The sequence below is a fragment of the Nelumbo nucifera genome, chromosome 3 (assembly GCF_055504915.1).
Source record: "Nelumbo nucifera cultivar China Antique chromosome 3, China Antique-T2T, whole genome shotgun sequence".
Taxonomy (NCBI): domain Eukaryota; kingdom Viridiplantae; phylum Streptophyta; class Magnoliopsida; order Proteales; family Nelumbonaceae; genus Nelumbo; species Nelumbo nucifera.
This window is the reverse complement of record NC_142651.1, coordinates 49620139-49633713: the sequence shown is the minus strand read 5'-3', so window position 1 is coordinate 49633713 and position 13575 is coordinate 49620139. Positions and strand designations below refer to the sequence as shown.

The 13575-nt window shown below is 36.5% G+C and overlaps 1 protein-coding gene across 1 annotated transcript; it reads right to left on the bottom strand.

Annotated features, from left to right (window-relative positions):
- Positions 1–9796: 9796 nt before the first annotated feature.
- Positions 9797–11924, bottom strand: LOC104591104 (cytochrome P450 94A1-like). The gene has a single exon (XM_010249894.2). The coding sequence runs from the start codon at positions 11573–11575 to the stop codon at positions 10034–10036; it is 1542 nt and encodes a 513-aa protein (XP_010248196.2). The 5' UTR covers positions 11576–11924; the 3' UTR covers positions 9797–10033.
- Between the last annotated feature and the right edge of the window lie 1651 nt (positions 11925–13575).

Genomic DNA, 13575 nt, shown 5'->3' with positions numbered 1-13575 from the left:
GGAGAGGGTCTTCAAACTTGGAAAACCCAAATCTGCATAGCTTGCAAATCACTAGTGTGTTATTAGATGAATACAACTTTAGAGAATGGTATGTTTCATCCAAGCTTTTCATTACTTCACAGGAACTTATGGATTATATAAATGGATAAAAGCAGGAACCTAAAGAGGATGATGCTAGTTACTCAACCCGGCATAAGGAGAATGCTATTGTTTTGTCTTGGCTGCTTGCCTCAATGACTCCAAGAATAGCTAGGACTGTTCATCACTTTCCTACACCCTCTAAGATTTGGGAGGTGTCTAAAACCTATGGGCAACAGAAAAACAATGCAAGAGTATATATGCTAACCCAAGATATTGTTGCATTGAGACAAGGGGATATGTTTGTTGCAACTTACTTTGCAATTTTAGAAGGACTATGGGAAGAACTAGACCACCACCTTGTACTTGATTAGGAAAATACAAGAGATAAGAGAGGCATGATAAACAAATTGAAGAAGGCAAAGCTTTTAAGTTCTTGGCTGGCCTAGACCCGATGTATGAGAGCATAAGATCCCAAGTTTTGGGAAGGGATGAACTTCTAGATTTATGTCATATTTACTATCTTTTAAGGAATGGAGAGGTTAAAAGGAAAGAGATGCAAGTTGACATCCAAGTACCACTTGTTGAGCATTCAACCTTGATTTCTTCAACCCAAAGGGGGGAAAGCATTCAAACAAGAGGTATCTCAAGTGCTCTCATTGTAGAGGTGACAGACATTTGAAAGGAACTTGCTGGATTCTTTATCTTCACCTCAAACTAGATGCATTAAGGAAAGACAAAAAGCCTTAAAAGAGTCAAACAACAAGTGGAAATGTTGTCATAAGTAACAATGGTGAAAGCCCAAAGAACACACCTACAGTTGAAGCTCCTCCAATGGGATAGACCACTAATTCCCACACATCAGGGTCCTTTGATTTCATTATTGATGAAGTATAAATCCTAAGCCGAGGTTAACCCAAGTGTCTAATTCTTGGATTATTGCTTCCGGTGCTACTGACCACATGACACACATGTCTTTTTTATTTTTTTCTTATCATTTGATGTTTGGCCAAGATAAGATGAGAGTTGTTGATGGCTCCCTCTCCACCATCTCTGGGAAAAAGGGAGGTTAACCTAAGCAAGGATTTCTCTCTTAATCATGTTCTACATGTTCCCAATCTTTCCTCCAATTTCTTATCTGTTTCTAAGCTTACAAAAAATTTAAACTGTAGCATAACATTCTTTCCTACTCATTGTGTCTTTCAGGACAAATTGACGAAGATAACGATTGGGAGCGGTCATGAGTTTGGAGGTCTCTATTATTTTGATGCAGGTATCAGTTCAGCTTTACAATCATTTGCTTTTAGTGGTTGGGATAATGAGGAGTCAGTAGCTAAGTTACATTTGTGGCATGTTAGACTAGGTCATTTACCTTTTTCTTCAATGCAAAGATTGTTTCCTGAATTGTTCAAGTGTGTTTCAAGTTAGGGTTTGGTTTTTGAAGTGTGACAATTGTCAAAATAATGTAGAAATCTTTATCCAATTTCTAGTAATGAAATTCAAGCTCCTTTTCATTTAGTTCATTATGATGTATGGGGCCCTTCACCTCTTATTTCTATAGGTGGCTTTCGTTATTTTATCAGTTTTATTGATCATTATTTACGACGCACATGGATCTACTTGTTAAAAGGGTGTGATGAATTACTACGGATAACGATAGCATTTTGTAAAACAATTGAAACTCAGTTTGACAAGAAAATTAAACAATTCCGTTCAAATAATGCTATTGAATATTTTGAAAGCTCCTAGAATCTGTTCATGGAGGATGTAGGCATGTTACATCACTCATCTTGTGCTAGTACCTCTCAACAGAATGGGGTTGTTGAGCGCAAAAATAAACATTTATTAGAAATAGGTTGAGCCTTACTATTTCAGCACAAAGTTCCCAAGCACTATTGGTCTCAAGTAGTCCTTACAACACCGTACCTAATAAATCAAATTTCATCTAGAGTGTTGGGTATGAGAATTTCTTTCTCTATCATTTGTCTTAACCTTCCAAATTTCCCTCTTCCTCCTAGAGTCTTTGGCTATGTGTGTTTTGTTCATGTCAAGGATCCTAAGAAGACTAAGTTGGATCCTAGGGATACAAAAGGGGTCTTTCTATGGTATTCTTCCTCCTTTGTGCCTCTTTCAAACTCAGGCCTTCCATCTTCTCCTCCTGATCCTCCCAGTTTTAGCTACCTAGGTGAATATAGTGAGACTCCCACTGAACCTGCTACTGTTCCTAACTGCCTAGGTGAATCCAATGGGACTCCCACTGAGCCTGTTACTACTCCTGATATTGAAATTGTGACTGATAACACTAATAGGAAATAGAAAGATATGAGAATTCCCTGTAGAAGAAGGAAAAAAAGATCCTCCAACTTATGGCAACAACCAATTGGACTTAGATCAATCTGTCTCAATGGTTCCAGGTAATCCTATCACTCATACTTCTGATTTGGATCTTCCCATTACTCTTCGTAAGCCTACTCATTCTTGTACTACTCAATACCCCATTGTTGAATACGTTTCTTATTCATGTTTATCTCCATATTATTATTCCTTTATGTTTGCTCTTTCATCTATTCATGTTCCTGGTAGGTACTCAGAGGCAGTGTCTAACCTATGATGGAGAGAGGCAATGAATGAGGAAATGAAAGACTTAATGAAGGCTAGGACTTGGAAATTAGTTGATCTACTAGAAGGGAAGAACATTGTGGGATGTAAGTGGGTGTTCACTATGAAGCACACGGAGAATAGGTCCATTGAAAGATATAAGGCCAGGCTAGTGGCAAAAGGATTTACTCAGAAGGAAGGGATTGACTACAAGGAGACTTTTGCTCCAGTTGCAAAACTTAACACAATTTGGGTTTTATTGTCATTAGCTGCAAATTTTTCATGGAAGCTACATCAATTGGACGTGAAGAATGCTTTCCCGAATGGTGATCTACTTGAGTAGGTATTCATGAATCCTCCACTTGGTTATGATTTTCATGGGAAGGTATTTAGGCTAAGGAAAGCATTATATGGAATTAAGCAATCTCCTCGAGCTTGGTTTAAAAGGCTCTGTGGAGCCATGAAGAAAGTGGGATACACTTAGAGTGGTGCAGATCATACCCTGTTCATAAGTAAACAGGATAGAATGCTTACAACACTTACAATTTATGTGGATGATATGGTGATTACAAGTAATGATCCAGAAGAGATTAAAAATATTGAATGAGTTCTTAGCATTTGAATTTGAGATAAAAGATTTAGGTCATCTGAGATACTTCCTTGGAATTGAAGTTGCAAGGTCACAAGAGGGCATTTATATATGTCAAAGGAAGTATGTCCTTGATCTTCTAGAGGAGACAGGTATGATGAAGAGTAGACTAGTAGATACTCCAATAAAGCTAAATCATTGTCTCCATGAATCGGCTGGAGAGGACTACCCTAATAAAGAAAGGTACCAAAAGCTGGCGGGAAAATTGATATATCTATCTCTTACCCGACCTGATATAGTTTATGCTGTCAGCCAGTTCATGCACTCTCGAAAGATCCCTCATATGAAAGCATTTGAAAGGATCCTTAGGTATTTGAAGGCATGTCCAAGGAAAGGAATTTTGTTCAAAAAGCACAATAAAATTGAAATTGAGGCATATACTGATGTAGATTGGGCTGGATCAATTGGAGATAAGAAGTCTACTTCTAGATATTGCACATTTCTTGGAGGGAATTTGGTTACTTAGCGAAGTAAAAAGCAAAATGTGGTTGCAAGATCAAGTGTAGAAGTTGAAGATCGGGCTATGGCACATGATGTTGTAGAACTATTGTGGCTTAGGACCCTCCTTGGTGAGCTCAAAATAAAGGTTGATGGTCCTCTCAAACTATATTGTGACAACAAGGCTACCATCAACATTGCAAATAACCCAGTATAACATGATAGGACTAAGTATATTGAGATTGACCGACACTTTGTAAGAGAGAATTGTCTCGGGTGAACTTTGCATTCCTTATACTCCCTCTGAGATGTTGGTTGCTGATGTTTTGACAAAAGGACTATCTTCAGTAAAGTTCCTAAGCTTACTTAACAAGCTAAACATGACTAACATCCATGCTTAGCTTGAGGGGGAGTGTTGGTTCGAGTGGTTAAGTGTTTGTAGGCTTATTTTATCTTTTATGTTTAAATTCTTTAGTCTGTTATGGGCTTTTAGTTATTGGGCCTAAACCTATTTTATTTTATTTTATTTTACTATGCCTAGGTGTCCTGTCACTAATCAAAGGAATTATAACCTATTAATGTAACATCTTATTGTGAATATATATATATATATATATATATATAATAGCTTCTTGGCCGGCTAAGAACACATTGCCGCCCATTTTCAAACTTCTTCTTTTCTCTTCTCTTCTCTTCTTTTCTTGTTCCTCTTCTACTGTTGTATTTCAAAAAACAGGCATTATTACTGGTTGTGAAGATAAAGAAATCTTCGGATCCATATTTAAAATATACTGACAGGGTTAATCATAAGGGAATTGGAGTAGTATTAGCTTATACCACTACTTGATATTCATTCCACAAGGGACTTGGAGTCATGAAGATAACAAGTTTCTTAACCTGATTTACATTCAGCTTCTGACCTCATAAATTTCTTAATCCATCCATTGAACTTTTAAAAATATTCAGGTATAGTAGGATGATTAAAATTGATTAATCATTTATTCGTTTGTGTCCCCAAGATTTACAAGGGGGAATCTTGAAGTATACATGTTAGGTGGTATCATTTGTAATCCATTTGATGTTTATATGTATATTTCCCTTTGTTTAAAACTGATAATCATGAAGAAAAAATAAATTCACCAATCCTTCCTAATTAGAGAATTGTTCAAGTGAATTTTTCCAAACAATGCTTAGAATGTACTAAAAAAATTCAATTCATGAATAAAATTCAAGTCACCAAGCCATCCTACTAAGAGAATTGTTAAAGTTCAAGCTAGTGTGTTGTTGCAAACAAAAGGGATTTTAAGGATTTTACTGCTCTATAATTAAGAAAACTGAGAAAATTTCCTATGAAGACAATTGTTAAATGGTAGGCAAACGTATGGAAATTTCCTACTTTTCCTTCTCTCCCATGCATTATCTTTCAAGCTAAACATAAATGGCATAGGTTTATTCTCAAACTGACACTCAATCTAAACGTAAGTTAAACTTAACTTAAACTCATTCAACTGTATTAAAGTTCATGAACATTAAGGCTCCAACATTGTATACAAAAGGGTCATATGTTCCATCAACATGGTTAGCATTCTCCATTCGGATTCTACAAAATATAACCCCCTACATCCGAACACAAATGATGTATATTGCATTAGCCCCCCGAATATATAGACCCACAAAACAAAATAAGTCTAGTTTAATTCCTCCCACCGTGGTACCCTACTTCCTAAACATGAGTTCTAGGAGGCGCATGAATCCCAGGCCTTCAGCAATTATCAGTTGATTAGACTTGTTCTTCAATGTTTTCACCCGATTGTCAAGCTCGGCTACAAACTTCTCAATCTCCATTGTATATAGGTGAAGTAGCTTCATCTTGGTGGTTGACTGGATCAACCCATTCGAAATAATCACATGGTTTGACATTCAGCTGTTTACCCTACAAAACACTTTTCTTTTTCAGTAAAGTATGAACAATAGCCATGATGCCGATAAAGTATGAACAATAGCTATGGATTTGAGGTTATCTCAGACACCCTTACACACACTTCTTACCATAGTCACAAACTCTTGTTTCAAACCTCAGATTAGTTGGTGATTGAAGTGTAAATGTTGAATGCTCACTCATTGCTACATTAAAAATAGAATAAAATTACAAATATTCCCAAATTAAATTCAGTTAAACACAATAAAATTCAGTATATGTCATGAGTATTAACATATGGAACATTGAACCTCTTTCTTGAACATTGAACACTTCATGAGAATTAATGTATAGATCATTAAACCCATTTCCAGAGCATTAAACATAGAGACACCTTATGAGAACTAACATATAGATCATTAAACCCATTTCCCGAACATTAAACACAGTTATACCTCATGAGAATTAATATATAGATCATTAAACGCATTTCCTAAATATTAAACATAATTATACTTCATGAGAATTAATATATGGATCACTAAACCTCTTTCCTAATCAATAAACATAATTATACTTCATGAAAATTGATATATAGTTCCTTAAACCTCTTTCTTGATCATTAAACTTCATTAAAATTCAGTAAAACCTCTTTCCGGAAAAACTACATGACCATCAAAATATACATAAGAAACATTAATTTTCTGTTAAGTAAACAATACATTAGACATGCTAACCCTAACTGTGCACATCAATGTGAAAGTGAGTTCAATAATATATTTAGTCGAAAAGCAAAAAACACATATTCTTTCATCAAGACAAGAACGAAGTACATTAAATCTTGTTTCAACTTTTAAACCCTAACAATGAGAAGCCCTTGGTTGGTGGAAGTGAACTCATCGAAACAAGAAGAGTTGCCACCAACTTTCGCTATGAAAAAAATCCCTCTACTAATCTCCGCTATGAAAGAAAAACCTTCTGTCCTCTGTTTCTAAAGCTTGAACATGCTGGAGAAAGGGGATAACTCGCTAAAGCCAAGCTTTAAAATGATATTAAGGGTAAAATGGTCTGAAAAAAATGTCAAAAGGGTGGTTTGGGTATTTAGAAATATTGTAACAGTGAAATGCTAACTCTTTTTGATGATAACTAATGGAGGGGGTCTTCGTCTAAACGGTCAAAGTTCAGGGAGGGGTTTATCGTAAAAAAAGTATAGGGGGTATTTGTCACAGATCCCAGGGTCCGTGTAATTTACCCTTATTTTTTTATGTTTTATTAGCCTGAGAGGATAGCTTCTATCTTTCCAAACTTTCAAACCCCCTAACCTTGTGCATATATCAATATTTTGATCCATGCTAGCAAAGAAGTATATACATGACCAAATTATTACTCATAAACCCTACCTCTAACTAAAGGTATTCTAGAATTATTAAATCCATGTAAGGATGTTAATCTATGTGTCATAATAAGCTAACCATTAGAAAATATTTATTTTTTTTTTAAATTTGACCATTGGTAGAGCTAGGAATTTTCTCATTGGGGGGGTGATATAACTCTTTTTGGAATGAAAATGTCATAACAAACTATTAAAAAATAATTTCACCAATGGTAAAATTTAAAAAATAAATTTGGATTAAAGTAATAACTCTTTTTGGGTTAAGGTAATGAAAATGTCATAACAAGTCAAACAATTAAAAAATAATTTCACCAGCAATCTTCCAATATCTTGATTTGTAATCTATTTAGAATATAAAAGAGACAAGAAATTTGATATGAACATACACATAAGGAAGAAAAAAACATCAATATCTCTTGAACAAGTGATTGAATGGCATGGGGAAAAAAAGGCTTAGGGGAGGAAAAAAAAAAGGTAATTGGGAGAGAAAGATCGTTAGAGACTAGTATGGAATTCGGCGATGATAAGAGGCTGGGACAAAAAAAAATGGATCGTTGGAATGTGTTCAAGTTAAATATTAGTTTAATTAAAATAAAAAATCATATGAGATAAGTCACCAAGAAATTAGGTGCTTATGTAATACTTAGTTTGTAGGAAATAATTAGAGCATAATCAAAATCTTAGAATAGGAGAAATGAAATATAACAATGAAAAGCAATGTTTTCGAACCATCATTGACCTGAATGGTTGGATCATTTGGCTCGAGAACTGTCTAAACAATCGGCTCCTTTTCATCCTTAACTTGTTCCTTGGACAAAAATCATTGACTTAGTCAGTGATACATTGACCTGAGCAGTCAAACTGTCGATCTGTTTGATCAGGACAACAGTTTTTTACTATTTTTATCTTCTAATTATTGTTAATTCTTTTTATTTTTTTTTAAATTGGAATAGTCCATCCCTTCAAACCAAATGGTCAAATTGTTGACCCAAAAACTAGTGGCCAAAGCAGTTATGGTTCTAGATCAGTTTTTAAAACACTAATGCAAAGCTGAGAAACAAACCCAAGTTCTTCAAAGAAAAAAAATGGAAATTTCCCAAGTAGTACCCTTTACTTTGGGCCTAGTGCCACTTTAGTCCCTAAACTTTAAAACACGATAATTCAACACCCAAACTTTCAAAACGTGCCAATCCAGTACCTATCATTAACCAACTGTTAAGTAGCATGTGAAAAAGACACAAATGCCTTCGAATGTCATCTAATTTTCTTTATCAGCCATGTAAATGCCCTTTTCAAAATTAAAACACTGCTCATCATCTTCTTCCTCCAAAAGATGAAGAGGTATAAGTTTTTGGTATAGTTTTGGAAGGGAATGGTACTGATCCAGCTCCCACGAAAGAATATCAGTCAAAAGAAAACGAAATGGTGGTAGAGGTTTACCATAACTCTGGTCTCCTACTGTATGGATGCCAACAACTGCTTAAATGAAGCCATCAAGCTTATAGTCCTAATTAGTCCAATAAAATGTTACAAGTGTTGAAACCCAACAGGTTTGAGATTGTTCACCATTGCCTTGGTTCAATCTTAATTCTTGAGGAAGAAAATGATGAACAGTGTTTTGAAAGATAATTTTGACATTTTCAAAAATGCTGAACCGCACATGTCATCACATGATACATGTGCAATAGTAGCTTCAATTCATACAGTTGAAACTTGCTAACAAACAAGGGGTGGGCCTGTAAGAGAAGAAAGAAATTAAAAGAGAAATGTTCGGAGGCCAAGAAGGACCACAAACTGTAACTTAGCTCCACCTATAGATGTCACATTGAATATTATATCTGTAAATGCATGTTAGCTACTTTTCAGTTTTTTGATATTATATCTGTAAATCATATTAGCAGAACTCTTAAGTCAGTTGCTCACAATCAATCATATAATAATGTCTGTAAATTTAACCATACTGTGAACGGTGAGAGTAGCTCTACTACTATATGTACTTTTGATTTCCTATCATAATTTTTCCATTGGACAAAAACAAAGATGTCACATTGAATATAAATGGGCAAATTTCTTAAAGTACCTTATGTTTTAGGAAATTGACCAAACTCTATTCTAACTGTTTATATATTGTCTTAAAGTACCATTAAGTTTTCTGACAATTGTCTAAAATCTCCCTTGCCCTTAATTTTCCGTCACACTCCATCATCACATGTGACATCACATGATTAATATGTTTTTCAAAAATTCCTAAAACACTCTTTGCCATGTCTTTTGCAGTGATTTTACCGGTCACCTCTGGTTCCACCCATCTCCTGACTCCCCGATCACCTCTGCAACGATGAGTGCACTGCCCCCTGAATTCAAGATTTTGTTCCCCCATGTCCCTGCACTGCAGTTCTTTTGAGTTTGTGGTTGATGATAGAGATGGAGAGCTTCTGTTCACAGGTATAGACGGGAAAGACATGGTATATATGCACATTTTAGTCCAACAGACTATATCTTGGCAGATTCTTGTTGGCATATAGCTTATGCTTCCGCGGTATAAGTGAGTTCATGTTTAAGATGAAAGCCTATAGCCATGCAGACCGGGTTAGGCGTTCTTTCATTACTTGAATCCCCAAAGGGTTCAGGGTGATGTAATATGCAAAGGGGCTGACCTTTTTGAGATGCTTCTTCTTAAGAATGATCCAAGCTTTGTCTCATATATGTGATATATTCCATAGTCAATAATTGTCTCCTTAACCATTATCAGAGTGCCAAACAAGCTGCATTTGAAACTTTCCAAAAAGCAAATCCAAAAACCTAATGAAAAGGGTTGTTAGCCCCAATTTCCTAAACCATAAGCATAAATTTACCCAATATAAATTTCATTTACATTTTATTCAAATGATTTGATATCAAAGTAACTGTTTTGAACATGAAATGTCATTGGTGGATACTTGTCGGGTGCAGCCTTTTATCATTCAGACATGGAAACCTGCTCGATCACTCTCTCTTCAATCCTCACCGGAAATCCACCTTTCATCTTCGACGTTAAATAGGAGATATAAACTGGCTGACTACCTTCCTCCATCGCCGGCACAATCCGGAACCGCTGCAGAACACCGGCCACAACTCGCTTCATCTGCAAGAACGCCATGTCCTTCCCCAGGCATATCCTCGGCCCTGCTTGGAACACCGGGTAGGTGTACGAATCTCTCCCTACGAAGCTCCATTTCCCGGTGACTTTATCCTTCTCTAGCCACCTTTCCGGCAGAAACTCCGACCAGTTTGAACCCCACAGACTTTCCATCCTCCCCATCGCGTAAGGATGGTATGTCACTCTCATTCCCTTCTTCACTACCGTCCCATCCGGCAAAACGTCGTCCCCCGCTGCCTCCTTGGTGTCCCACGGGACTGGCGGGTATAGCCTCATGCTCTCGCAGAGCGACGAATGGGTGTAAACCATATTCTTCACTTCGTCGTATATCGGTGCTTCTGGGTTCTCTGTTATCTCCCTCACTATCTGTTCTTCCACTTGAGAATGACAGGATATCAACCAGAAGAACCAAGTCAATGCCGCCGACGTCGTGTCTCGACCGGCTAAGATAAAGCTAATCACCAGGTCCGTCACCAAACTTTCGTCCACATGCCCAGAACTTAAAATTCTCGAGAGGAGATCGCCGGTGTCTAGTGAAGATTTTTTATCAAGCTCTTGCCTTTTCTCTCTCACGATGCTCTGTGCAAAGTCACGAACGTGGGAGACTGCTAAGCGTAGTTGTTTCTCAGACCCAATGTCAAGTGCCCGTTTCAGCTTCCAGAACACCGGGTTAATCAAATTGAACCTCTCACTGCTCAAGCGGACGGCGTCTTCAAACGCGGTGCTGAACTCTGTCGACGGAAAAGAGGGGGACAAGTATTCTGGATCGTACCCAAAAGCAATCTTGCAAATGTTGTCGAAGGCAAACCTCTGCAGGATATCTTGAAGATCAATCACAGACTTCTCTGCAGCGGCCGTTGAGAGGATGGGGAGAAGACGCTTGGTGAGTTCACTGTCGACGACGGTCTCCACAAAATTGCGTAGAGACCTGGTGTTGAATGCATGGCTAGAGATCTGCCTCTGAGTCTTCCAACTATCGCCGTCGGCGGTAAAGATGCCAGCGCCGAGTAAGTCGGAGAGGAAGGATCGGAAGAAGGGTCCTTTGGGGTAGAGATAGAATTGGGTCTTAAGGATGTGTTGGACGTTGGATGGATTGGCAGTGAGGACCTGACGAGCACCAAAAGCGCGACGAAGAACAAAGGTTCCAGATGGAGAGCTCTTGAGTAGCTCTGTCATCCACTCATTCCGTCGGTTTCGATTCTTGTATACTGCAATATAAGAACCGATTAATGGGTAAGACCTGGGCAGTTTAATGCCCGAAGATGAAGACGACTTCTTACCCACAAAGCCACTGAATAGGAAGACGAAGAAAAATGGAAGGATGAAGAGAAGAAGCAACTGTAAGAGCTCGAGCTGGATCATGGTGGTTTGGTCTAGGAGTCTGCAAGAGTCAATTGGATAGTTAATGAATAGTTGGGGAGGATATTGAGATGGATAAGATTGTTGGAGTAAACGAGTTGAGGGTTCTTGACATTTATAGTTGTGGATGGCAAAGATTCCTAGAAAGCAGAAGCTTTGACTATGTTAGATTATTGGTCTTTTAATCTGTTAGACCAGAGCAGAAGCTTCTCAGAGTTTTCGGCACTATAATTTAATTAGATCATCTCGACCTTCAAGTCCCCACAACTGTCAGGGGTATTCAGAGCTTCAGATGAGGATCTAGCATTGGATGGTCCCACCCAATTTAGCTCAGGAGACAGTGATCAAATGAGCTTCAACCAGTTCGCTTCTTGATTCATTCATTAATTTCTAAGCTATTGGACCAATATATATATTTGATGGGTAAAAGTGGCTGATCTGCCGCAAACTCAGCCCCGTCTACATGTCAACTCAAAGATTCTGCCTTAATCCCCAAGATTTAGAAGAAATTTTTTTATTGAGAGATAGATTTGTTATATATTTCAAGTTTTAATTTAAAAATACTTATAACAAAGTCAGACAATCGAAGTCGAAAAACAAAACATTGAAACGTAATGCAATCTGCTGCGACAGATGAACACAACCATACCAAACACACTACAAAATTATGAATTGATTGATCCGTTGTTTGGTTAATTAATAGCGACGAAATGGTTAACAGAACTGAGAAGGGAAAAGGAAGCTTGGGGTGACGCAAGGCGTGGCGTCAGGTTTTGTTTTGGTTCTGCGACTTGATCGAGCTGAGTCTGTGTGAATGCAGGAAAATCAGTTCGCCATCAACATGGGCATGGCCATCCAAAAGGATTTCCTTCCAAGGAAGAAAGCCAAAGAAAAGAACAGTGAAAGCAACAAGAAATGAAAAGAAATAAGCTGAAGAGAATACTTGGGTCATTTCATGGTAAGAATAGATGATCCAAACTGAAAATGCTTCAAATATGATTTTTGTCTTCATCATTCAACTCTTGGATGGAAATTGAAAAGGTCTCCAACCACTCTTTACACATGTCTGGACTGATAAATTAAGCTTGCTTTCTTTCTCTCATGTAAACTATTTTGGGGCATTATTTATCATCAAAATTAAGGAGCATATATCGGCTCCTACCAGGGTTGGACGCTTCTGGCTTCCCAGAGATCACACTTCTGCTACCCACAAAATGTTCTCACATCTATACCGACAGCACATCACCACCTATTGTAAACATCTCCATATGAATGAAAAGGAAGATACTTTTAGGGGTGTCAACGGTATTTAAAATCCGATTTCGAATTCGATATTTGACATAATCAAATTAAATTCAGATAATTTGAATATCTAATCGATCGAATTCAGATATCTTATTCTTACCGAATAGTTAATCGGATTCGAATTTGGATATGACCTGATTCGATTTCATAAATATCCGAATTCGATCGATTATTTAATCTATATATATATAAGAAATTTTATCCTATTTTTTAATTTTTTATTCCATGTCATTTTTGAAACAACCAATGAGATGCATTTTCCCAATAACCTAAATATCTCCTCCTAAAATTTCTCCTAAACCACCTCCCCCACTTTCTCCAAAATAATCTCTAATTCTTTTTTATCTCCAAAATTATCTGTAATTTAGTAGGGAGTTTGGATTAAAAAATTTAAGAATTATTTAAATATTCTAACAAAATTATATAATAACTTTAATATATTTATTAAAAACAAAAAATATAATTTTATAGTTTTAAAAAATATATCACGAAATTATGTACTAAAATTTTAAATTATATTTTTCCTGAGTATCAATTTAAATAATTTAAATGTTTTTCGGATTATAAATTTAAATAACTAAATATTTATCATAACTAGATTTTAAATAGTTAAAGTAACGAAATTATGTAATAAATTTAACAAAAATTCTTCAAAGTACAAAAATAATTATAACATAATATTGAAATTAATAAAAATT